Here is a 26,500-nt window from a genome sequence, read left to right on the forward strand (position 1 = left end):
AAGATATCAATAATTTAAGTTTTAATTTAGGGCTGTCACCTCGAGTACCCGGATGTTACTGAAAGTTATGATCCAGGTCGAAAATGTTAAATGTTCATTAAATTACGTGTAAGAAAGCGTACTTTCTATCAACGCTTGTCACTTTCGTAAAAACTAGCGCCTACGTCATTCTTAATTTTTATTTAACAAGTTGATGGCCATATTGTATAGCATTTCATATTTCACTCTGCAGTGTGTTTCTTATAAGAACATACACTCAAGAACAATGAAAACGGGTCACTTTGTATGCAGTTCTCCATACAAAGTGATACGTTTTTATTATCAAGAAAGTATGTCCTAATGAACGTTCATTAGTAATATTGTTTATCAATACAGTTGTAAAGCAATTAAAGAAAATTGAGATTAAACATGTGGTTTTTACACGATTTTTAGGTTATTTTTATGAGATAGAACTTAGTTACAATACTTTAAAAGATCAAAAACGATGTGACAAAGAAATTTATGTGTCTTCATTGACTGAAATAAAATTTTCTGCAATGTAAAATTCGTGGCCGATTTTAAATTATTTATTCTTTAATTTCATAACTTTATTTATTTATTTCAACTGTATTGCAAAATATAACATGTACAAAGCCGAACTTAATGCCAGAAGGCATTCTCTACCAGTCAACCGTTGGATTATTGTGCTAAGTAACAAATTTTAAAAGTGATACAGGAGAAAATCAATAATGATCAGCTATGGTATTTTATAAAAAAAATGGTTCAGGTGGGATTTTAACCCACAACCTCCGAATTGCTGGTCCAATGTGCTATCAATTAAACAGAGCCAAACATCCATCGCAATGATTTCGGTGAGTGTTAATGTGTCTGTCAAAGTGTACGAATTATTTAAAACTAGCTTTTACCCGCGGCTTCGCCCGCGTAATAAAAGTATTCATTAAGATTTTCATTTGGATCCGTAGGGACCGTAGGTTTCTCTGTAGGTATATTTATCTGCGATTATTTCGATTGCGCATAATACTTTTGCTTGCAATGATTGTAGAAATATTACACATCGACCACAGCGTAGGTAATTCTATATACGCTGGGGAAACCTTTATAAACATCCCACATAGCCCGTATTTCGACACTATAATCGGTGGGTAAAAAGTACTTTTTTCTATTATCCCTTACAATTTTTTACATTTTGCTTATACTTATCGCAAACGTAATCTTCAAGCAAGCAAACAACGATCGTCTTAGAGCACATTGATTGTAAGAGACCGCCGACCGATTATCCGTATCCCGCTAACGATACCCATATTATCCGTATCCGTATCCGTATCGCTATCGCTATCGCTATCCCTATCGCTATCCCTATCGCTATCCCTATCGCTTTCCCTATCGCTATCCCTATCGCTATCCCTATCCCTATCCCTATCCCTTATCAAGATGTTTAATGATATAACACTTTAAGTTCTCGCGCTTTGTACACATATTTAAAGTCACATACAGGTCGAACGCGATTAATTAACATTATTTTTACCTTTTTTCCCAACGTTTCGGCCAGGTTGCACTGGCCGTGGTCGCGGAAGACTGACGTCCCAGCAAAATGTCACCGGAGATGTAAACAACACAAAACTACCCGATATTAATTTATATAAATGTTCGGGGTAGACAAATAAATATAATCTACCCGCTTTTAGTTAATGTTTATTTCCCACCATGTTTATTTTAAAGGTAAAAATAATGTTAATTAATCGCGTTCGACCTGTATGTGACTTTAAATATATGTTTAATGATTTCTTATCAAGTGCTAAAATATAAAGTTTCATGGTTTTATCATTTAAAATTAAGAAATCCCATACAAACTTTCAACCTCTTTTTCAACCCCTTCATCCCTTTTTTTCGAAATAAAAAGTAGCCTATGTTCTGTCTCAGGGTCTAAAGATTGTCTGTTCCAAATTTCATCAAAATCGGTTGCGTGGTTTAAGCGGGAAAGCGTAACAGACAGACAGACAGACAGACAGACAGACAGACAGACAGACAGACAGAGTTACTTTCGCATTTATAATATTAGTATGGAGTATGGATTATAAGGCCTTATTAAATAATGACAGTGAATCGATCTACATCAATCGATCGATCTACATCAATCGATCGATCTACAAAGCTTCCGAGAGTTTGAAACTGAGTTGAAAAGTTAATAATCGAATCCGGATATAAGTAACCTAAAGTAACAACCCTAGTCACAAGAAATCCGGTTATAACTAATATCACTTCTAACTTTTGATTAACGCGGAATTAGCACGTGATTTTAATATGGCTTATAAAAACACGTGTAAGCTATCGTTCTGTTTTGATTTCGTGTGCTAATACGGCGTTATTCCCGAATTAAAAATTAAAAACATAAAAACAGAAATTCATAAATTTCTCCTTGTGTAAAAAGAGAAAATAAACAACAAATTGCACAAAGGTCTGGTATTATACGCTTAATCAACTGGTTCAATTGAAATTTAAATAACTATTATAGATTTTTAGAAATTATGTAGCACCGTCGGAGTTTTAGTCTACTATTCAAAACCTTCTTAACTGTAGAATTATGCAATAAAAACAAGGTGAGACAAAATTGGGGTTTTTAATACACTGTGGGACCTTTTCTCGTTAACGGAGGAAACTTTCTGAGTAAAAATACTATTTATTTATTTTATTTTTACGTAGTTGCATTAATCTTATATCCGGGAAGACTATAGCAAGGATACCTACTGTTGAGATAAGAAGTTTGATACTAGAAACAGGTCACATTTGTGTTTATGACGCTGACATAATTAAAATTTCAATTTTATAACCCTACTGCAAATACATAAAGTCTATTATAACGGCCAATTAACTATATCGGCGATAAGCAGGTATCAGTATTGTTATTGTATGATGATCAAGATTTTACGTAACTTTAAAATCGCTACAATAGTTTTACACAGGTCACTACGTCGATTCACCAGACCTGGTACGACTGGAATGATCGAATGAAAATATCTGTGTGCATCTTATTACCAATAAATGGCAGTTCAGAATGTACACTGATACAAACATTACTCAAATAATGAAAGTATCGCTGAGGGAGCAACAGTTGCAGTCGCGTTACTACGTGCACTTCAGCTCGTTTGTTGTGCGCGTGCAGGACACCATCGCGAGCGCAGACTTCTGGCCGAAAGGTGTGGTTTTTTGGCGGTTCCGGGGCAACCTTTCTTTTTTTTTTAAATTATAAATCGGCTTACTCATGGCCACAGACTAGCTAAAGGCAAAGACGTGGCCTACGAAGGAGTGAGCTCGCCCAGAAGATGGCTGGTTCACTCTTGATTTGAAGGTTGCCGGGTTATATAACCTGCCGAATCCTACACCAGGGCAAACGACCCAACGGAGCCACGCTGTTACGTCATCGCCCAAATCAATTGTTTAGTTGTAAACTTTTATTGTTTGTTTTTTTTTTTCATGTTCTTATTTACTGTTTTTTTTTTAATTTAAGTTTCATGACGCATTGGATTTAAATGTAATGTCATTGAAATATGTTCTCAAATAAATAAATTATTAAATAATAAATAAATAATAATCGTTCATTCCATTCATGCCTGCCATGGTGAATTAGCCCGTACAGCAACCCAATTCCTAAAGAGCTGTGTTCTACAATGTTACTTCTACGCTAGATGTCACTGTTGTTAGAGCGAGACAACGTTTAACGGTATAAGAGCGAGATGCCTGCTGTTTTAGTGAGCCGGATATAATTTCGACGCGACGTAGCTGCCTTAGCTTTCGCAATTCGTGGGCCCTGTATACTTAATGTCGTATCGCAACAGGACAGGCAACCAACACCGTAAGACTTGATCACTCACGAATGGCGATCAACGGTCCGTGAGCCAAAGCGTTACCAAAATGTTCACGAATCGTGTTACTTGCTCGCCGTAGAGCAGGATAGACGATAACTGGCGTGGGCGCGAGCGAGACGGCAGATCACTGGCGATCGACGGTCCGTTTGAGCCACTGAGTGAAGTGCCGCAGCTGCCAAACGGCGCGGGCGCTCTCTTCTCGTAGTCGCGCGTTATGACGGCGTAGGCGACGGACCTGTTGTAATAAATTAAATCAGTACATATAAAAATAAAATTTCTATTATTTTAGATAAGATCTAGACCTTTTATGAGAATTACTTCGCCGAGAGCTCGAGAGACATAATTTTGTGGATTAAAGAGAGGTTATAATATAATAAATTTAATCAGTACAAGATATTTTTTTTTTATTTTAGATTTTATAGCGGAGATCCTAGGTATTTTATTAGAATTACTTTCCCGAGAGATATTGTATTGTATTGATATTGTTTGACGACCGGTCTGGCCTAGCGTGTAGTGACGCTGCCTGCTAAGCTGCGGTCCCGGGTTCGAATATATAAGTATTTGTATATTATATATATCGTTGTCTGAGTACCCAAAACACAAGCCTTCTTGAGCTTACCGTGGGACTCGGTCAATGTGTGTAAGAACGTCCTATAATATTTATTTATATTAGAGAGAGTAAAAGAAAGAATTAGACTTTGTTCGGGCTCATAGCTCGACACATAAGAGCATGACGACTTTATAAATCGTAAACCAAGCGTTTTTATGCTCTATGTTAGTACCTGATGAATTCTAAAACTTGGCAAAAAAGAGTAGAAATAGAACTAAATTTCTTTATTATAGATCATAGCAACACTTTACTCATACAAAAGTGGCTCAATAGTTGCCACATGCAAAATATATTTACATAGACGTTGGCGTCTACTATTTTTTGCCAGGCTCACGGTCTACCACAGCTTAGGTGACTGTGGCAGAGTACAGTCAACAGTCAAGTCCATGTTAGTGTTCTTCTTCTTCTTCTTCTAGGTTAGGGGCTTTGTAAGGCTTCAGGGCGCCTTATGTATCACTGCGACCATTTCTGATCTATTGTGATCGCCACCTACTACAACTCTCGATCAAGTCCTACAAATTCAAAGACTTGTAGTATCTTTTTGAGATCGAGAAACCTCACATCCTCTGGGAGAAATTGGTAGCTGCCCAGAATCATGTTACGTGTGCGCATTAGAGAGGGGCACTCTGCCAGGATGTGCAGGGGCGTTTCATCAGACTCTAGACAGAATCTGCACCGCCCGTTTGCACGTTTCCCGATAGTGTGCATGTGCTTTTTCAGGTGGCAATGCCCTGTCAGCACCCTCACTAGGTTGCGAAGTTGGTTCCTTGACAGCGCCAAGGCATTTGAGGATGCCTTTTTGCTGTAGTCTGATGAGAGCCTTGGAATGGTTCATGCCTGGCGTGTTCCTCCAGAGCTGAATAGTTTTGTATTGACAGTAGGTCTTTAGGGTTAGTTTCGTAAGGCTTTTCGGGATACCGCAGAAAGGCTCTGGGCCATGGTGCTTACCCTTTGCCCCCGTACGTGCAAGCTCGTCGGCTTTCTCGTTGCCTTCGATGCCTGCGTGCCCCGGGACCCATCTTAAGACAACCTTGTTTTTGGATCCAAGGTTGTTTAATAGTTGCCTGCAGTTCTCAACCAGCTTGGACGTTATGACGTCCGAAGTTAGGGCTAAGAGTGCCGCCTGGCTATCCGAGTGGATGTAAATAGTATGGTTGACGTAGTTGCATTGCAGGTTGATTGACGCGCATTCCAAGATGGCGTATACCTCTGCCTGGAATATAGAGCAATACCGTCCTAGATTTAGGCTTTTAGCCCTTCTAGGCGTTTCGCCGTATACTCCGCAGCCTACTTCAGATCCGGATTTGGAGCCGTCAGTGTACCACCTTAGGCTTCCTTCTTTCCATAATATTTGACTGTTTGACCAGTCCTCCCTTTCCGGGATTTCCACAGAGTAAAGTTTCTGTGGGCAGAACTGAGGGTGCATGGTGTCTGTCGGCATCCCCAGTACAGGGATATCAAGCACTGATTCAGTAAATAGTCTCAGTGTTTGTGATATCCACCCTCCTCTCTTTGTAGCCACTATTCTCAGTATGCTGGATCTTGCTTCTAGTTCCAGATAGAGGTGGAGTGGCGACAGGTTCAGCAGGGCCTCTAGTGCCGCTGTTGGAGAGGATGACATTGCTCCAGTGACGATGCTACAAGCAGCTCTTTGCAGTCTGCTGAGCTTCGCCACTGCCACTTTCTGCAGCGTCTTCTTGTACCATGCTACAGAGGCGTAGGACACTATTGGTCTCACTATAGCAGTGTACAACCATAAGGCAATTTTGGGTTTAAGACCCCATCTGTTGCCTGCGAGACGGCAGCATATTGCCAGGGCCGATTTGGCCTTCAGTAGAGTTCCGTTCAGGTGCTGGTTCCAGGTCAGTTTCTGGTCCAGTGTTATCCCCAGATACTTGACTTCTGAAGAAAACGGAATCGTTTTACCATTCATGACCAAAGGTTTTAATTTATCCAGCCTTTGTTTGTTCGTGAATGGAACTATAATTGTTTTGTTTGCATTGATGGACAATTCATTTTCACCACACCAGGCGTTTATGGTGTTGAGAGCCCTCTGCATAAGGTACGATATAGTACTTTGGCAGTTTCCCCTCACCGTCACCACAAGGTCATCTGCGTACCCCTGAGTGTCGATTTGGAGATCCGCCAACTTACGCAGAAGTCCGTCCACTGCAAGAGTCCAGAGCAGTGGGGATAGGACACCCCCCTGCGGGCAACCTCTCACAGTGGCCACTTCTAGTGTGGTATCCAGCAGGTCTAGCCTAACTTTCCTATTTAAGAGCATGCTTTGCACCCAGCGGACCGTGGTGGAGTCCACTTCTTTGATTCTTAGCCCCTCCACCAGTGTCCGGATTGGAGTGTTATCAAAAGCGCCCTCAATGTCGAGAAAGGCCGACAGAGCTATTTCCTTATCTTCTAAGGCCTTTTCCACTCTATCCACCAGCTCCAGAAGGGCCGTCTCCGTAGATCTTCCCCTCCGGTATGCATGTTGACTGTCGTGGATAGGCTTCCTTACAAGATAGGTATCTCTGATGTAGAAAAGGTAGTTGATAAATAAATGTTAGTGTTACAAAATGAAGTAAATTTTAATTTGCATTAATGAATTACCCTTTGTTCGTGACATTTCTAGTAGCAATCAAACCTTACATTATCATCGACTCGTTTAATATGCATCAATGATGTATCCACTACGTTTCCTCTTAATGTACACTTACAAACCTCTTTTATTACCTCTCTCTGTGTATTGACAAATGAAGGTAAACTCCTAATGTTACAAAGAAATGTAGCCAATATCTTTAAATTCAGAACAGAATCCAAACAAAAGATTTCGAAATTTTAAAACAAAAATGTCTTCTTTACGTAGTTTGTTAAGAGGCAACAGGAGGGAAAATGCTAAAATAGAAAGGTGGGGCCCGTTTTAAATTGGGAATTTTAGTTAAATGTACTCTTGTTATTAACAATTGTCTATCGAGGTACCACTCTCGACTATTTCCTACTCCAGAACTTAATCAATCGGATCTTAATCAATTCGTTTAGTGTTTTTTTTGGCTAATTGTTACTTATGAAATAAAACTATGGAAACGGATTAAATCGTTTTTTTTCGTATAAAAAAAAACATGAAAAAAAACCGAGCACCTTTTTTTTTTCTAAATAATTCATACCAAATAATACGACAATAACGGTTTTTCGAGTTGTAACGTGTTTCACAATATTAATTGTTACTTATTTTGAATATCACACCTTTTCATACCGAAGACAATATTAATTGTTACTTATTTTGAACATCACACCTTTTTTGCGCCATAATCAATAAGGCCGTTTTGGCCATAATCAATAAGGCCGTTTTTGGAAATATTTGATGGGGAAAGACGCGTCTTTCAAAATAAAAATATCAAAAAAAATCAAAACGGTCCGACACAGATAAAAATAATAATATTCTGTGTTGAAAAAATCATTGCTCTACATAGTTTCAAAAACCAGGGAGGAAATATTCGGGAGCGTTTTTAAGTATGGAAAATTGATAATTCCTGTTGCGTCTTAATTCAGTTCGCCATTGCATATCTATCTATACGTTAAAAAACCGGCCAAGAGCGTGTCGGGCCACGCTCAGTGTAGGGTTCCGTAGTTTTCCTTATTTTTCTCAAAAACTACTGAACCTATCAAGTTCAAAACAATTTTCCTAGAAAGTCTTTATAAAGTTCTACTTTTGTGATTTTTTCATATTTTTTAAACATATGATTCAAAAGTTACAGGGGGGGGGGACACGCACTTTTTTTTCCTTTAGGAGCGATTATTTCCGAAAATATTAATATTATTAAAAAACGATCTTAGTAAACCCTTATTCATTTTTAAATACCTATCCAACAATATATCACACGTTGGGGTTGGAATGAAAAAAATATCAGCCCCCACTTTACATGTAGGGGGGTACCCTAATAAAACATTTTTTTTCATTTTTTATTTTTGCACTTTGTTGGCGTGATTGATATACATATTGGTACCAAATTTCAGCTTTCCAGTGCTAACGGTTACTGAGATTATCCGCGGACGGACGGACGGACAGACAGACATGGCGAAACTATAAGGGTTCCTAGTTGACTACGGAACCCTAAAAACGTATAGACGGAGAACTAGCTACGGAAAAAGGTACCTATGCAATTTATTTTATAGAACCATGGAATCCGGGTGCCTGGCAGCTGTTCAGCGGTGTGTGTATGTGCTAGCCACGAAAATAAGTTTGCAACTTATATAGCCAAGAAATCCCTTTAGTTAGTTTGTTGAATTGCAATTCAAATTGCAAACCTATTTTCCTCCACACACACCACTGAACAGTTTCCAGGCGCTTGAATTTATTGATAATGATAGTAAGGCGCATTAAAGAGACGGATTTTGTGGCTCTATAAATTGCATGCTTTTTCTGTAGCCAGTTCTTAGGCTATCTCCCTTGGACTATGTGCCGTATTCTGTTATACACCGTGTTTCACTTAACACTAAAAACCTGAAAACAGTTTGTTCAGAATCGAGAGTAGAATCGATTGAGCTATATCTTGATGGGGGTAATATTTTTATTTAAATTAGTATTATTAGTTATTTTTTACGTGCCCATTCTATTGTACTCGTAATACAACATTGTGTATATCGCATTGCTAGAGGTTGTTTACCTTTTTTCAGTATTTAGGGGTATTAATACTGGCCGGTTACTTGGACGATTATTTTTTCCGCTACTAGTTTGACGTTGTTTGTCAGTTTAATCTTAATGTTTATCATAAGTCATAACAAATTGAACTCGTACCTAATTACAACCTTGTCATTTTGAATATTGAGTTTATTTGCTTACTGCGATTACCTGTCCAATTTGAAGTTTACTGTGACAAAGCTTTAAAGTGTTTTACAGTGACATCTTAGCTGTCTATTGGTAAACCTTATGTCATTGCAGTAACGTACACAAATAAATAGTCTTATGGTTTATGATGGTAGTTAGCAATTATTTCATTGAGTGTAGAGCTAAAAGTCAAGTAGAGCTGTACAGAAAATTAAAAATTCAATTAAAAAAGTAACGATCAGATTAAAAGATGAATACTCTAGATGAGTTTAAAAAAATAAAAATCAGTTGGGGTGTCTGAGGTTTTGAGTGATACCGGAAACACCGTGTATAGAAGATTTAACCTATGTGCGATTACAGTGATCGCTTTGACGTCTGACTGACACTGACAACTCACGAAAGCAGTGTAGACTTGTCATTGCATACATCTATCTCATGTTATTGGAGAAATAATACTTCTTTGTTGGCGTCTAGCAAACTATTCAAAATGGATACATTTCTTTAGAATATTGAAATATGACTTATATTTGTAATGACATATTGATAGGTAATAAATGAAGGTTCCAGGTGTACATTCATAGGAACTTTGGACGGATACATAATTATAGCATTTTAAACGAATCGATGATATGATAGTGTAAGATTTGGTGGATACTGAAAATGTCACGAAGCAAGGGTAAATATTTTTTGCATACTAAAAGTTCCTCCATTTTGTAAGACTAACATGGATACATCCTTTGTAGTTGACTGTATATACAAGTAGTATCAAAGGTCGCGTACCTCCTCCTCGAGCTGGTGCTTGTGGCGGGCTTGCGCGGCGCGCTCGGCCTCCAGCGCCGCCACGCGCGCGCCCAGCCCACACGCGCACGCGCATGCGCCCGGCGCCGCCGGCGAAGACGGTGGCGGCGCGTCCGATGTCTGCGCCAAACAAACAACCTTCAATATTATGTGACAGTAATAGTTTACGATACTCCTTATTTCAACTTTCACGATTTGGCACATACATATTTAATATTGCAAACGGGACTTAATCACGTATTACTACTATGTTTTAAACACAAACCTCCGACATTTCAAGGACGGCATTGTCCCCGTGGTCTTGGAGCAGACTGGCTAAAGTGGACATCAACATCTTCAAGCTAGGTACGAGTTTTTGTAACTACCCGCACTTGGTCCTGACTACGACAGACTACCTACTTGAACACCTTGAACCCTTGAAACGTCTGAGGTTAGTGTTTAAAACATAGCAATACGCGATAAAGTCCCGTTTGCAATTTTAAATAAGTTTACGATAATGTCCAGAAACGGAGACATTAAACAAAGGGTTTTTCATACGAGTACATACTTCCATACGCCGAAAACATGAAGTTTTAAACTTTTTTTATCTCGACAATTAATTCTTTACACAATATTCTAATTCTTAAAAATATCCGTAAAATTTCCCATTTTCTCTATAGTAATTAAATGGATTTGGGGTTTGTTTGTGTTTTCATTGATTTGGGGTTCTCCTGCAGTCCAGATTGGAACACGATTGGATTTGATCCGCAGGCTGGGGTAGGAGACCTATGATCTTATAGAAATTTATTTAGTCTAAGTTCAGATGAATGCGTGGCGACACATGGTTTGAGACGTTTACCGCGCGAGACCGCTCGCAAGATCTTGAATCCTGCGTTAGCCTTAAAAGTTGAATATTTACCGGTTCCTCAGACCACGAGTCGAGGGTCGGTGGTTCACTCGGAAGGGGTTCCAGCGTGGGGTCCGGATTGTCTATGGACGGATATTGATGTTCTTCGCAAATCTGAAACAAGACTATAAGTAAAGATGGTTCCTGAACTAGGCAATTTCTGTTAGGTGGGTCGGTACCCACACCCAGTGAAGTTTGGGAATCACTGTCGTATTTTAATATTGGAAACTGCTTGTTTCGAGCGCGTTTAGCTTTGGTTCAGTATTGCTATGAGTAATATTTGGGTCGGGTAAATTGATGTTTAATTGCGTGCGTTACTACAGGTCTGATGTTTAAAGTAAAATGTATTGTATTGCTTGATTTTTTGAACCTCAAATAGCTGAAAGGCAGAAGGATTCTATTCTCTACGTCTTCGGTAGAATGCGAACGTTTTCATGAGAAAGTCAAACAGAAATAAGTCCCGCAGGTGAAGCATAAGGACTTTTATTCAAAGAATGTCGTGCCAATTGATCGTATAGCATGATTATGAGCATAAAGTAATCGATGAATGCATTCGTATGGCGTGTAGTGTACCTGCAGCATGGCGCGGGTGGCGGTGTGCACGAGCGCGGCCCAGTCCAGCGCGCTGGCGTCGGGCAGCGGCAGCGCGGGCGCGGGCGCGGGGGCGGGGGCGGGGGGCGCAGCGGCGGGAGGGGGCGCGCCCTCCGCGGCCCCCAGCTCCGCGTCCATCAGCCGCATCAACTCGTCCTGCATTGTCAACGTACTCACATTATTTATACACTACGTCGGTGGTCAGTGGCAAACAAACCGGCCTAATGGTAAACACTTTTCGTAACATATGAGATCCAGCACCAGTGTCGCAATGACGAGCGATTCGTATCGAAAACGAGTCTAACGATTAGACAAAACAAAAATACCCTTGAAATAGTAGCTCTTGTTATTTGATTTATTTAAAATTAACGAAAAATCTTTAAAATATATTATTTGTGCCGTTTGTATATCCGAGGTCTTTATAGAGTACGTCGTAGACGTCGCATCGGACCGATAGATGGCGCCATCGTTCGTTGTAAGTCGCTCCGGCGTCACACCGCCGCGATGTTGGTAGTCCCGTTTTCCCCACTTGCAACATAAGGCTCCTCGCGCCCCGACCCGCCACCAGCCACCCACATTGTTTCGTCGAACGCCGAAGTGACCGGTTGTCGCGTATTCCGTGCGAACATTTTTACAGCATGGTGTCTCGAAATTAATCTTTTAGTTTCTATTTCGTTGTTACTCCTGGTCAAACCAGAGTTATTCGTGTTTTTATTTAAAAAGTGGCTTATAACATTTCGGAATTATGAAATTTTTCAATTTCATCCGTCAATTCTTTCTTCCCTTTTAATTTACGCTCGTTCGTCTTGAATAATGAGATATATTATGCCTCGCTAGCGATCATTATTCGTCTTTCGGGGTTCTCACGATAGAAATGAACGAGCGGTGCTTTATGATTCTACCCACTTTTTTTTTTGTAAGAAAGTTCCATGCTGCAAAAATCGTTACCGTTAATCAGTTTTCTTTTTTTTAAACTATTCGCATTTCCGAGACTAAAGTAGGAAGTGTTATCCGCGTATTAAAAGTTTCGCGCGAGAATATAAGCGGTAACGTAGGTAAGTTGCTCCGCCGGGGACCACGTACTCCGGGGACCACGTGCTTCGCGACCGCGTGCTGCGCGACCTGCGGGCGGCGGCGGCGGCGGCGGCGGAGGGCGCGGGGAAGGAATACCGCGCTCCAAGGAGGTTTGAATTTCTCCGACGAATGGGTGAGCAGCTTCATATTTTTTTTAGGAGAACATGTCACATGGCACATGACACGTGTCGGTTGTCCGCCACGTCGGCGCCGCCGAAGTTGCGTAGAAGTTGCTTCCTCGTTAACGAGCCTCTGCGGTGCCGCCGAACAACGTTGTGGCCGCCGCATAGGCGTCGCATGCGACGCTGTAAGTATGTCTGCTGCTGCCCCGACGCGAGCGCCGCGCCGTTAGTGATCAGTCGTCAATACGCAGGCTACCAGCGCGGCCACCTACGCCGCGAGCCTGCTGAAGCTGTCCACCAATATCGCTGGCCGCCACGCTTACGCTGGCGCCTCGATGGTGATGCAGAGCGTTCGTCTGCCGTGACAACGCCGCGATCCTGCTGAAGCTGTCCACCAGTATCGCTGGCCGTCACGCTTATGCTGGCGCCTCGATGGTGATGCAGAGCGTGCGTCTGCCTTGACAACGCCGCGAGCCTGCTGAAGCTGTCCACCTGTATCGCTGGCCGCCACGCTTATGCTGGCGCCTCGATGGTGATGTAGAGCGTTCGTCTGCCGTGACAACGCCGCGATCCCGCTGAAGCTGTCCACCAGTATCGCTGGCCGCCACGCTTATGCTGGCGCCTCGATGGTAATGCAGAGCGTGCGTCTGCCGTGACAACGCTGCGATCCTGCTGAAGCTGTCCACCAGTATCGCTGGCCGCCACGCTTATGCTGGCGCCTCGATGGTGATGCAGAGCGTTCGTCTGCCGTGACAACGCCGCGAGCCTGCTGAAGCTGTCCACCAGTATCGCTGGCCGCCACGCTTATGCTGGCGCCTCGATGGTGATGCAGAGCGTTCGTCTGCCGTGACAACGCCGCGATCCTGCTGTAGCTGTCCACCAGTATCGCTGGCCGCCACGCTTATGCTGGCGCCTCAGTGGTGATGCGGAGCGTAATACTGTTAACCGCTGCACAGGCGTCGCAATCCTTCTGCTGCGTCTGCCGTGACAACGCCGCAAGCTACTTGAAGTTTTCCACCGGTGTCGTCGGCCGCCACGCTGATGCTGGCGCCTTGATGTCGCCTCGATCGCACGAGGTAAGATTGCAGACGCGGCGACCTTCATCGCGCCACCGAGCGCAATACTGCGGCTGCCGCGAAGGCGTCGCTAATTTTCCTGCCGCGTTTGCCGTGACGACGCCGCGAACTCTGTCGATGCTGTTCACCGATGTAGCTGACTGCCACGCTGGCGCCGGTGCCTCCCGCGCTGACGGCGGCGACCTCGAGAGGGCCACCGACCACGATACTGCGTGACGCGACAGGGTCATCGAAGACGCCTTTCGAGCTGACGACGGTCGTCTCAATCTCACCGCCGAACGTAACACCGTCTGCTGCAGTGACAAGCTGGTAAGATTGCTGATGTGCTCCCTTGGTGTCGCTGGCCGCCACGCCGACGTCGGCGGCTGCCGTCGCGCCTAAGATGTCACGCTCACCGCGAACACTGTCTTCCGCTACAATGGTGCCACGACCACGACTATCCAGGCCCCGTCTGCTACGGTATCGTTGCAGACTCTGTTGCTGACCAGGCTGATACTACCCTCCAATGTGACGCCGGGCGCCGCTATCAGCTGACATCCCGTACACTATGGTATCCACTCTTCTCTTTCCAGTTCCCGTGAAGTACTTTGACAGTATTTACACTCTATTTTGACCAAGGACTCCTCCGTCGCCGAAGTGAGAACAGATAAATTCTAAAGATGCTACGTCCTAACGTGGCTTGGCCACCCATAGTTGAACGAGGTAAGACGTCAATAACCGGACGAGGAGCCGCACTGCTGCGAGGGTGTCCTGACGATGTTCGCGACCTATCTAATCGGAGAGGCGCCTCGCGAGACGACCCTGTGATTCCTGTACATCGCTCATTGTGTAGGTCAAAGACATCGTAAAGGTTTGCGGAATTAAAAATATAAAAAAATCTCTTTCAGAATGTCCAGATCTGAATTCGAGCCAGCGTCCTGCATCCTGAGCGTGCGTCTGTTTACCGGGCGGACACCAAAACCGATCGGTAATCTGGCTGCGGGGGTTCCAAGTACACGAGGATTTCCCGGAGGCTTGTGGCGCCCCCTGTCCATTCGAGAGATGAACTTGTTCACCGAGCCTCTAATAAACAAATTGGGAAAAATAAACCCGCTTCGCCTTAGTGAACTTGAGATTCCAGCTCAAAGCGAAAGGGGCCAGGAACTCAGGAGGACTTCAGTAGTTATCATCTGGCTCGACTATACTGAATTAATAGTGCTTGATTCGATCGTAGACCCTGATTTCATCAATTTTACAACTTTCGTAGTCCACAGAGGAAGGTTGCACCGCTGTAGTTTAAGGTTTAAGGTTTAAGATCATTTAATCTCATTAAGAATTTTACAATTCACTTATACGAGATAAAACATTAATAACTTAAAATATTGTTATGAGTATGAGTTTCCAGCATTACCTCGTACAGCTGCCGATAGCTGTAGGCCAATCGCTCCTGTTTTGCTTGCATCTGCAGCCCGATAAGACCTTCAATAATCGTAACATTGTACGAAGTAAAGCTCTTCCGATGGAAAATAATCTTCAACAGGCGGTGGCGCTGGCGACTGAAGTGACCCACGTTGGGCGCCAATTATCACAGGGTGCCTTATTGGTAAATAAACTTAAAGCTCCGGCTGTACAAAATTAAGGACACAAGTGATAATAATAGAAAAAAAATACTGAAATTGAAAATAATTAAAATGGTGTCTAAATAAGCTTGCTAGGGGAAGTATATGTGGAGATAAATAATTTAAGATTGTTTATATTTTATAACATTTATTTATATAGAAAATCCTTGCCAAAATGTGTTTGTTCAGTTGGTTCTTAATTTAGTTACTTACTGCGCTAACCGTGTGAAAACTGACCTATAATTCTCTTGTTCGACACCAATGAAATGTACAGAGCTCAGCGGGAAGCTGGGTCGCTTAAAAAGGTTCTAAGTAAATTTTCACACAAGTTATCTTAATTTTTAAGTAGAAATTATACTATTAAAATACCCTAGGTACCAGTTCTCAAAAATATTTGCTTGCTCTAAATTACTGACTCTATGAATTTAATCTAACTAAATTGCAGCTGACGCAGTTGCCCTGACCATTAGAAGGATAAATTGGACCGACCTCTAAGATGGTGAACCTTCGGGAAAGCTGTGGCAGGTGGCACGGGACCTCCCGGGGAATGTTGGCTGCACTGCGGAGACTTTTTAACCCGGAACGCGTGCCACGTGGACACCGAGACAAATGCGGCAGAGGCAGGCCGTCCTCTAGCGAAACAGGACCCAGAACTTGCGCCGGTCACAAGGATTTCCAGAGTTGCATAAGATTTGAATCAATTTGATGTTCAAGATATATATTATGAAAATAATCTTTTAATATTTATATATCTATTTAATATTTATCCCGGCTCCTGAAAGCGACATAAAAATACATTAGTCTAATGCTCTCAAGACCAGCATGACAAAATAGAAGACAATCTAATAAATTAGCTCACCGCTGAAGGTCAAAGAAATTTCCTAGCGGAGCGCTCCCAATCCCACAGCAGAAGACAGATCATCCCTGTGAATAACCAAGCACATGGTTAGGAACAAACCCACAACGTTTCACGCCATTATGGAGTTGATCAGAACAATTCAGATACTTACTCAATCCGAGGATTATTGCAGGCCTTCTGCTTCCACCGTTTTGACCACCATGCGGTATGGTCTTGTGGAGAAAGTGCGTGTGCACCCAAAAGGGTCAAAAATGGAAATGGACCACCCAAGATCATTAACCTATTTGCATATGGAGCAATCAAGGACATAGGGTGACAAACCCAGGAAGACATAATATATCGAATTAATAGATTATATTTATTTGAGACTCCATCAGAGTCATGAAAGATTTACTATGATGTACATAGCAAGATTGTCACTCCAGACAGGCCTCTTATTTAGAGTATTAATATTACAGTATTTTGTTATGTATTTAAGATAAATTTCTGCATTATTTCTATATAATTATATTAATTTAATTTATAAAATGTACTGGAGTAACAATTAAAAAATCTCATACAACGCGTTATTTTTAGCTATCTGGCAACCCGTGCACAGATTATGCAGAAAGGGGCATACATGTGTGGATGCAAGTATTTTTGCACCAATTGAGGATTTGAAACAAAATAAAATTAAAGAAATTTCGATTTTAGATTTATAAAAAAAATATTAATTACGACCAAGAAAATGTACTACGTTACAATGCAGCCGGATTAAGGTTCGCATAGCACTATATGCTATGCACAGTTGGGTTGTATGTTATGTTATGCTGTACGATGGCAGGACTACATCTCTTCTGTTACGAGTAACTACGACAGTAACTGCTGACTCCAACAGACTGTCGTACGAGGTCAGTAAGCACCCCCTGGGAGCCAAGTGATCTTCGGTGACCTCGCCTTCTTCTGCTTCGCCCGTCATCGTACCTCTTCGTCTGCGAGAGCCCTGCATTACGCCGTACAACGGTTCGTATTAAGCCTCCGCCACACATAAAGCGCATTCCGCTTCGCTAACGCTACGCTATCAGCGCGCTGAATGCGCGCGCATTCCGCTCGCGTCCCGCGCGCGTTGCGCTCGCAATCCGCGCTCGTTAGTTCCCGCTAGCGCCCACTAGGCGCATCGCCAGCGTTTGTGCGGTGCACCGCCATTATTGCGCTTCGCCTACGCTCTCAAAGCGCGCATGTGTGGCGGTGTTTTAATTCACCCCTTAACCTGCTACCACGACGTGTTCAGCAACCACCAGCGATGTGACACGGACGTCACCTCTCAGTCTACGCTGTCGACCTTCATTGCACGAAGTAGAAATCCGTCGCATCGGGTTTTGGATTAGGTAATGGATTACCCTAAGAGTCAATGACTGACTTGAAGAAATCGACTGATACCTCCGTCCAGTGTAGTAGCAATCGACAGCGCTCGTACTTTTCATCTTCTAGGCTAATTTTACCGAGCGATCAGTATCCTCAAATGCCCTCACTAAAGAGTTCAGAGTTGAGGAGTCTCGCTTGCAACCGCGCTCGCATGACGCGAAATAGTCTGATCGAAAATACCAATATTGTAACAAATAGCCCTTGGGCGCGTGAGTGATGACCTTTTTCTGTCTTTGATATGGACGTAGGACGTTGGACTTTAAATAGTCATATCAAAGCTAATATTGATTTTGATAATTTTTACGAAGGGTTGACAAAAGCAGTATCAATTACGTTACTCTGCTACAGTACAGATAGTTACACTACTTTTACAGTTAATTTCCACACTTTGTGTCTGAAATTGGGTTTATAACCTGATAAAATAACGTGTCTGTTAATAATAATAGTGTATCTAAAGTTTTTGTATCTTGTTCAAGTCAGCCTCGCCTACATCTTTTTAGGCGTTTCTGGCACCGAGATATTCGCGGATCGAAGGCGTTTTCGACTGATACATCTGTCAAATCGGTTCAACAACTGGTTCACTTATTCTTCTATGCTATGCCAATAGGGCTACCAAAGGCTTGCGCGCCAGCTGACTCGCCACCAGTAGATAATAAACAGGTCTCTATAAAGACCTCGGATATACAAACGGCACAAATAATATAAAAATTTTACCTTCCAATAAAATTATTATTATTTTGCCTGGTATATCGGAGGTCTGAGTGATGCCTTCCTGGTAGGCTTAATATACCGTCGGCACTTCTCCTCAACAATGAGGGTGGCTGGTGGCGGGTCGGGGCGCGAGGAGCCTTATGTTGCAGGTGGGGAAAACGGGACTACCAACATCGCGGCGGTGTGACGCCGGAGCGACTTACAACGAACGATGGCGCCATCTATCGGTCCGATGCGACGTCTACGACGTACTCTCTCTATAAAGACCTCGGATAAAGACCTCGGATATACCAGGCAAAATAATAATAATTTTATTGGAAGGTAAAATTTTTATATATTTGTTTACATATAATGTTTTGAAATTTGCCCCTCGAAGTTCACATGGTAGGTGGCGTAATTGTCGTGCACGTAGCCGATTAGTTTTGATCATTAAAAAGTGACGTTGACATAGAATAGTGGTAAACTGACCGTGAGGCTGCCGTGCGCGGAAGCGCGCTTGTGGCGCGCGTGGCGCGGCGACGCGTCGTGCGAGCGCCGGCGCACGCTCTCCGTCGTTGGCGACGACTGTGGAGAGCGACGCGCGCTGCGACCGGATCCACCTGTGGGGAACATTCATAACATGAGAATCAATAAAGATTAAGCTCCACAGAGTAGGCGCTTATAGCCGAATACCTGTATAGATATTACACTGCCACTATAGTGTGCACTATACGTTACACACACCTTCACGTAATCTCTCTATATATTCCGTAGGTTAAAGATCATATACCAGTAATCACTACATAGTATAAAACGTCACTTTTTCTGTCCCTATGTCCCTTTGTATGCTTAAATCTTTGAAACTACGCAACGGATTTTGATGCGGTTTTTTTTAATAGATAGAGTGATTCAAGAGGAAGGTTTATATGTATTATAACATCCATTAAATAGTGGAGAAGTACTGTTATTTTTGAGGTTTCTAATGTGATGTCGTAAATAATTACATGCGGGTAGATTATATTTATTTGTCTACCCCGAACATTTATATAAATTAATATCGGGTAGTTTTGTGTTGTTTACATGGGGTGACATTTTGCTGGGACGTCAGTCTTCCGCGACCACGGCCAGTGCAACCTGGCCGAAACGTTGGGAAAAAAGGTAAAAATAATGTTAATTAATCGCATTCGACCTGTCTGTATGTGATTTTAAATATGTGTACAAAGCGCGAGAAAGTGTTATCTTGATAAGGGATAGGGATAGCGATAGGGATAGCGATAATCGTAAATTCGTAAATAAACTTAAAAATAAACTTATGCTTGAAGCGTATTACACTGTTGACGAATTTTTCAACGACGTGCACTCTTGAACTGGTTCACTATACCAACCATTTTGAATTATAAAAATGAAATGTATCTTCGACAGCATGTTTGCATTAACTATGTAAGTTATAAGTGCCGACTGTAGACACTTAATAACAAAAAATAACAAAGAAGAATGTATTTATATGTAATTTTGTTGACATGTAAAACTATGTTTGATAAAGGAATAAATGAATGAATGAATGATAGGGATAGCGATAGGGATAGCGATGTCACTACATAGTATAAAACAAAGTCGCTTTCTCTGTCCCTATGTCCCTTTGTATGCTTAAATCTTTGAAACTACGCAACGGATTTTGATGCGGTTTTTTTTAATAGATAGAGTGATTCAAGAGGAAGGTTTACATGTATAATAACATCCATTAAATAGTGGAGAAGTACTGTTATTTTTGAGGTTTCTAATGTGATGTCGTAAATAATTACATGCGGGTAAATTATATTTATTTGTCTACCCCGAATATTTATATAAATTAATATCGGGTAGTTTTGTGTTGTTTACATCTCCGGTGACATTTTGCTGGGACGTCAGTCTTCCGCGACCACGGCCAGTGCAACCTGGCCGAAACGTTGGGAAAAAAGGTAAAAATAATGTTAATTAATCGCTTTCGACCTGTATGTGACTTTAAATATGTGTACAAAGCGCGAGAACTTAGTGTTATCTTGATAAGGGATAGGCATAGCGATAGGGATAGCGATAGCCATAGCGTTAGCGATAGCGATAGCGATAGGGATAGAGATAGGGATACGGATAGGGATACGGATACGGATAATATGGGTATCGTTAGAGGGATACGGATAATCGGTCGGCGGTCTCTTACAATCAAAGTGCTCTAAGACGATCGTTGTTTGCTTGCTTGAAGATTACGTTTGCGATAAGTATAAGCAAAATGTAAAAAATTGTAAGGGATAATAGAAAAAAGTACTTTTTACCCACCGATCATATAGTGTCGAAATACGGGCTATGTGGGATGTTTATAAAGGTTTCCCCAGCGTATATAGAATTACCTACGCTGTGGTCGATGTGTAATATTTCTACAATCATTGCAAGCAAAAGTATTATGTGCAATCGAAATAATCGCAGATAAATATACCAGAGTAATTTAATAAAGTATACGTTTAAACTACAAGTTGTTTCCATCAACGCTCCTCCTTACACCACATCTCTTTATTGGCATGTGCATGTCTTAGCAAAAGACAAAGCGGAGGCAAAAACATTGATTATAGACAATGGCAAACAACAGGTTGTCTCTATTGGCTAAAGGGCAATCTCTACCAGACAACTTTTATAGTATAGTAATCGCATTGATCGGTGGCGTACACGGAGCTATCGGACCGTGACTTACCCGCCGCTTACCACCCACGTCACGTACGGGTGTGGTAGACAGAGTCGGCCAACTGGCACAGACACTTCAAACTGAGTCAGTGTAGTCGTACTAATAGATACTGTAGTGTCTACATACAGTTGTCTAACCGGTTTCGTATCCGGAGCTGTCCGAACGTGGCGGCGAGTGTCCCCGCTCGTAGGCGCATCGCCGCGTGCGGGCGCAGTCGATTTCTCGCTGGCGACTCCCACAGACACCTGTAGCCAAGTCAGTGTATAGCTTGGCGTAGCTGTACTAACCTGTGCCGTATCCGGAGCTATCCGAGCGTGGCGGCGAGTGTCCCCGCTCGTAGGCGCATCGCCACGTGTGGGCGCAGTCGATTTCTCGCTGGCGACTCCCACAGACACCTGTAGCCAAGTCAGTGTATAACTTGGCGGTGTCCCCGCTCGTAGGCGCATCGCCACGTGTGGGCGCAGTCGATTTCTCGCTGGCGACTCCCACAGACACCTGTAGCCAAGTCAGTGTATAGCTTGGCGTAGCTGTACTAACCTGTGCCGTATCCGGAGCTATCCGAGCGTGGCGGCGAGTGTCCCCGCTCGTAGGCGCATCGCCACGTGTGGGCGCAGTCGATTTCTCGCTGGCGACTCCCACAGACACCTGTAGCCAAGTCAGTGTATAGCTTGGCGTAGCTGTACTAACCTGTGCCGTATCCGGAGCTATCCGAGCGTGGCGGCGAGTGTCCCCGCTCGTAGGCGCATCGCCACGTGTGGGCGCAGTCGATTTCTCGCTGGCGACTCCCACAGACACCTGTAGCCAAGTCAGTGTATAGCTTGGCGTAGCTGTACTAACCTGTGCCGTATCCGGAGCTATCCGAGCGTGGCGGCGAGTGTCCCCGCTCGTAGGCGCATCGCCACGTGTGGGCGCAGTCGATTTCTCGGTTACTAACCTGTGCCGTATCCGGAGCTATCCGAGCGTGGCGGCGAGTGTCCCCGCTCGTAGGCGCATCGCCACGTGTGGGCGCAGTCGATTTCTCGCTGGCGACTCCCACAGACACCTGTAGCCAAGTCAGTGTATAGCTTGGCGTAGCTGTACTAACCTGTGCCGTATCCGGAGCTATCCGAGCGTGGCGGCGAGTGTCCCCGCTCGTAGGCGCGGCGACCGCGGCCGGGGCGCTGCGCGTCGCCGCGTGCGGGCGCGGTCGGCTCGGAGTCGGGAGACTCGCACAGGCACTTGTAGCTGGACGCGTTCGTTGTTGTCACCTGCACAATAACGGATAAGTAAATAAACTATGCAAAGTTAAACCAATAAGGGTCACTTGCACCACCGAAAATGGAGGGTTAACCCGAGGTTAACCTACCATTTTACATGGAGTTCGACAGTTGACAGCCCACTAACCTTGAGTTAAGAGAGTGGTGCAAGTGGCCCTAAATAATGTTGTCATTGTTCACACCTCCGACAAAATTACCTCCTCCTCGCACCTGCAAACTTCTGGAACACCGGCCCAGCAGGAGCGAGCGCCGTGTCACACCAGCCTTGTTGTGTAGATAGAGGACGGAGATATATTACTGGGAGAGTGCAGCGTGTTTACACTCACCGTGCAGGAGCATGAACAGGTCTACCAGCTGCTCGTGGTGATACCTCCGAGGCGCGAGCCTCGAGTGACACCATCCTTGTTGTGTAGATGTATTACTGGGTAAGTAGACCGTCTATCTTGCTCGTACTCACCGTGCAGGGGTTGGAGGTCTTGAGCAGATAGACCAGCTATTCAAGATGCCACGACGGCGGCGCGGCACGCTCTCCGCTGACAAGAGCCTCGTGTGACACCGGCCTTGTGTAATTACGGGACAGAGGTATGATACTCGATAAGTAGACTATCCGTCCTGCTCGCACTTACCGTGCAGGGGTCGGAGGTCTTGAGCAGGTCTACCAGCTGCTCGTGGTGTAGGGCCACGACGGCGGCGCGGCACACCTCCAGCAGACGCGAGCCTCGTTTCACGCCAGCTTTATCTGCCGTGCTGCCGCTCTCTACCGCTATAATGAGCCCGTCCGGTTGTACGTGGAACCCTGTGAAGAAACAATGTCACATTCAAAAAGATTCGAGACAAAATCGACAGCTCACGTCGAATAGTACAGCAAACTACACTGGCTGCTGAAATACATGGGTTGTATTCTGTAAATTCTGTTACGTCTAGTCTCCAGCATGGAGCGGGTCTCGGTACATACCGAGCTGCGCAGCGGCGCCGCGGGCGAGCGTGCGCTCGGGCAGCAGCTCGGCGTGCGGGGCGTGTCTAGTCTCCAGCATGGAGCGGGTCTCGGTACATACCGAGCTGCGCAGCGGCGCCGCGGGCGAGCGTGCGCTCGGGCAGCAGCTCGGCGTGCGGGGCGTGTCTAGTCTCCAGCATGGAGCGGGTCCCGGTACATACCGAGCTGCGCAGCGGCGCCGCGGGCGAGCGTGCGCTCGGGCAGCAGCTCGGCGTGCGGGGCGTGTCTAGTCTCCAGCATGGAGCGGGTCTCGGTACATACCGAGCTGCGCAGCGGCGCCGCGGGCGAGCGTGCGCTCGGGCAGCAGCTCGGCGTGCGGGGCGTGTCTAGTCTCCAGCATGGAGCGGGTCTCGGTACATACCGAGCTGCGCAGCGGCGCCGCGGGCGAGCGTGCGCTCGGGCAGCAGCTCGGCGTGCGGGGCGTGTCTAGTCTCCAGCATGGAGCGGGTCTCGGTACATACCGAGCTGCGCAGCGGCGCCGCGGGCGAGCGTGCGCTCGGGCAGCAGCTCGGCGTGCGGGGCGTGTCTAGTCTCCAGCATGGAGCGGGTCTCGGTACATACCGAGCTGCGCAGCGGCGCCGCGGGCGAGCGTGCGCTCGGGCAGCAGCTCGGCGTGCGGGGCGTGTCTAGTCTCCAGCATGGAGCGGGTCTCGGTACATACCGAGCTGCGCAGCGGCGCCGCGGGCGAGCGTGCGCTCGGGCAGCAGCTCGGCGTGCGGGGCGTGTCTAGTCTCCAGCATGGAGCGGGTCTCGGTACATACCGAGCTGCGCAGCGGCGCCGCGGGCGAGCGTGCGCTCGGGCAGCAGCTCGGCGTGCGGGGCGTGTCTAGTCTCCAGCATGGAGCGGGTCCCGGTACATACCGAGCTGCGCAGCGGCGCCGCGGGCGAGCGTGCGCTCGGGCAGCAGCTCGGCGTGCGGGGCGTGTCTAGTCTCCAGCATGGAGCGGGTCCCGGTACATACCGAGCTGCGCAGCGGCGCCGCGGGCGAGCGTGCGCTCGGGCAGCAGCTCGGCGTGCGGGGCGTGTCTAGTCTCCAGCATGGAGCGGGTCCCGGTACATACCGAGCTGCGCAGCGGCGCCGCGGGCGAGCGTGCGCTCGGGCAGCAGCTCGGCGTGCGGGGCGTGTCTAGTCTCCAGCATGGAGCGGGTCCCGGTACATACCGAGCTGCGCAGCGGCGCCGCGGGCGAGCGTGCGCTCGGGCAGCAGCTCGGCGTGCGGGGCGTGTCTAGTCTCCAGCATGGAGCGGGTCCCGGTACATACCGAGCTGCGCAGCGGCGCCGCGGGCGAGCGTGCGCTCGGGCAGCAGCTCGGCGTGCGGGGCGTGTCTAGTCTCCAGCATGGAGCGGGTCCCGGTACATACCGAGCTGCGCAGCGGCGCCGCGGGCGAGCGTGCGCTCGGGCAGCAGCTCGGCGTGCGGGGCGTGTCTAGTCTCCAGCATGGAGCGGGTCCCGGTACATACCGAGCTGCGCAGCGGCGCCGCGGGCGAGCGTGCGCTCGGGCAGCAGCTCGGCGTGCGGGGCGTGTCTAGTCTCCAGCATGGAGCGGGTCCCGGTACATACCGAGCTGCGCAGCGGCGCCGCGGGCGAGCGTGCGCTCGGGCAGCAGCTCGGCGTGCGGCGGCGCCACGCCGGCGAGCCGCCGCAGCAGCGCGGGACAGTCGCGCACGCGCACCGACTCGCCGCGGTGGTAGAATATGCGCGTCCAGCCCCCGCTCGCCACCCAACCTGAAATATACAACACGAGTGACTAAACGTTCTAAACCCTTCAAAGTCGGTTGCGCCGAACCATCTGTCACCGAATTTAGCGTTCACAATTTTTTTTTGTATAACAATTTCCATAGATTTCTGATGCGTGACGATGATGAGTCCGTTAAGTGCTTGATGAGCTGTACGTAAATGATGCAAAATTATTTACAGGTTGATTCATAATGCCATTAAATTTCAAATCCTGTATCAGAAACGATAACCATACATTTTTATTACACTATCTTGTGGATTGGGACGTTTTGCGTAACTGCGTCCAAATGATCTCGTAAAAACCGGCCAAGAGCGTGTCGGGCCACGCTCAGTGTAGGGTTCCGTCGTTTTACGTATTTTTCTCAAAAACTACTGAACCTAGTCTTTATAAAGTTTTACTTTTGTGATTTTTTTTCATATTTTTTAAACATATGGTTCAAAAGTTAGAGGGGGGACACACTTTTTTTTCCTTTAGGAGCGATTATTTCCGAAAATATTAATATTATCAAAAAACGATTTTAGTAAACCCTTATTCATTTTTAAATACCTATCCAACAATATATCACACGTTGGGGTTAGAATGAAAAAAAAAAAGTCCCCGCTTTACATGTGTTACCCTAACAAAACATTTTTTCCAATTTTTATTTTACCACTTTGTCGGCGTGATTGATATCCATATTGGTACCAAATTTCAGCTGTCTAGTGCTAACGGTCACTGAGATAAGGATTCCTAGTTGACAACGGAACCCTAAAAAGCAGATGACATAAATCCAAAAACGTTATTCGCAATTCAATAAAAATAAAATTAATTTGAAACTGCGTTCATCGTATCAAATCAAGTAACTTTTACTAAATAACTCACCCAGAAGAGTGTTGGTAGGTATGACGAGTATGACCTGTCTCGTGCTGTCCTCTACTAACACTATGGTGTCGGGTGAGACGCCGAGCATGCAGTCCAGCACCGCGCCGCCCGCGCCTTCATCTTGGACTTGAACCTACAAAAGAGGTAATTATATGTTTTTTTTACTGAGTGCAATGTGTTCGGTAAGACACATTTGGGGTGAATCCACGTAAAAGTAACGTGAGTCATGACTTCATTGAGTCTTTATTTGAACTACAGCTGCAAATGAAAGTAACACTTATTAGGAGATAGATTATTACTTGAAATTGCATCGTGAATAAATGGAACACGCCATAAAATTGTGACCCATGTTTCTCTTGCCGCGGATTGACCTTTGGCAAGTTGCGAGTGCAATGCATGATGAGATGCATGAAACGCTCTGTAATGTGTCATGAATAATACTATTGAAATCCTTAATTATCTGATGAAATATGGTCAAATATAATTTTCCTATTCTTCACGGAGATAGTTTTGCAAGAACTGCGTGCGTAGCCAAATGCACAAA

At 45.2% G+C, this 26,500-nt stretch overlaps 1 protein-coding gene across 1 annotated transcript in view; it reads right to left on the minus strand.

The window, feature by feature from the left end:
• Nucleotides 1-3,504: 3,504 nt before the first annotated feature.
• LOC125231497 (signal-induced proliferation-associated 1-like protein 1) overlaps nucleotides 3,505-26,500 on the minus strand; it is a 38,241-nt gene continuing 15,245 nt past the window's right edge. The window contains 9 exon segments of the mRNA XM_048136990.1: nucleotides 3,505-4,098; nucleotides 10,076-10,213; nucleotides 10,992-11,093; nucleotides 11,553-11,726; nucleotides 18,883-19,013; nucleotides 22,191-22,353; nucleotides 22,989-23,158; nucleotides 24,918-25,082; nucleotides 25,957-26,089. Coding sequence (XP_047992947.1) covers nucleotides 3,988-4,098; nucleotides 10,076-10,213; nucleotides 10,992-11,093; nucleotides 11,553-11,726; nucleotides 18,883-19,013; nucleotides 22,191-22,353; nucleotides 22,989-23,158; nucleotides 24,918-25,082; nucleotides 25,957-26,089 — 1,287 coding nt within the window. The 3' untranslated portion in view covers nucleotides 3,505-3,987.

The sequence above is a fragment of the Leguminivora glycinivorella genome, chromosome 1, assembly GCF_023078275.1.
Source record: "Leguminivora glycinivorella isolate SPB_JAAS2020 chromosome 1, LegGlyc_1.1, whole genome shotgun sequence".
NCBI classification, from domain to species: Eukaryota; Metazoa; Arthropoda; class Insecta; order Lepidoptera; family Tortricidae; genus Leguminivora; species Leguminivora glycinivorella.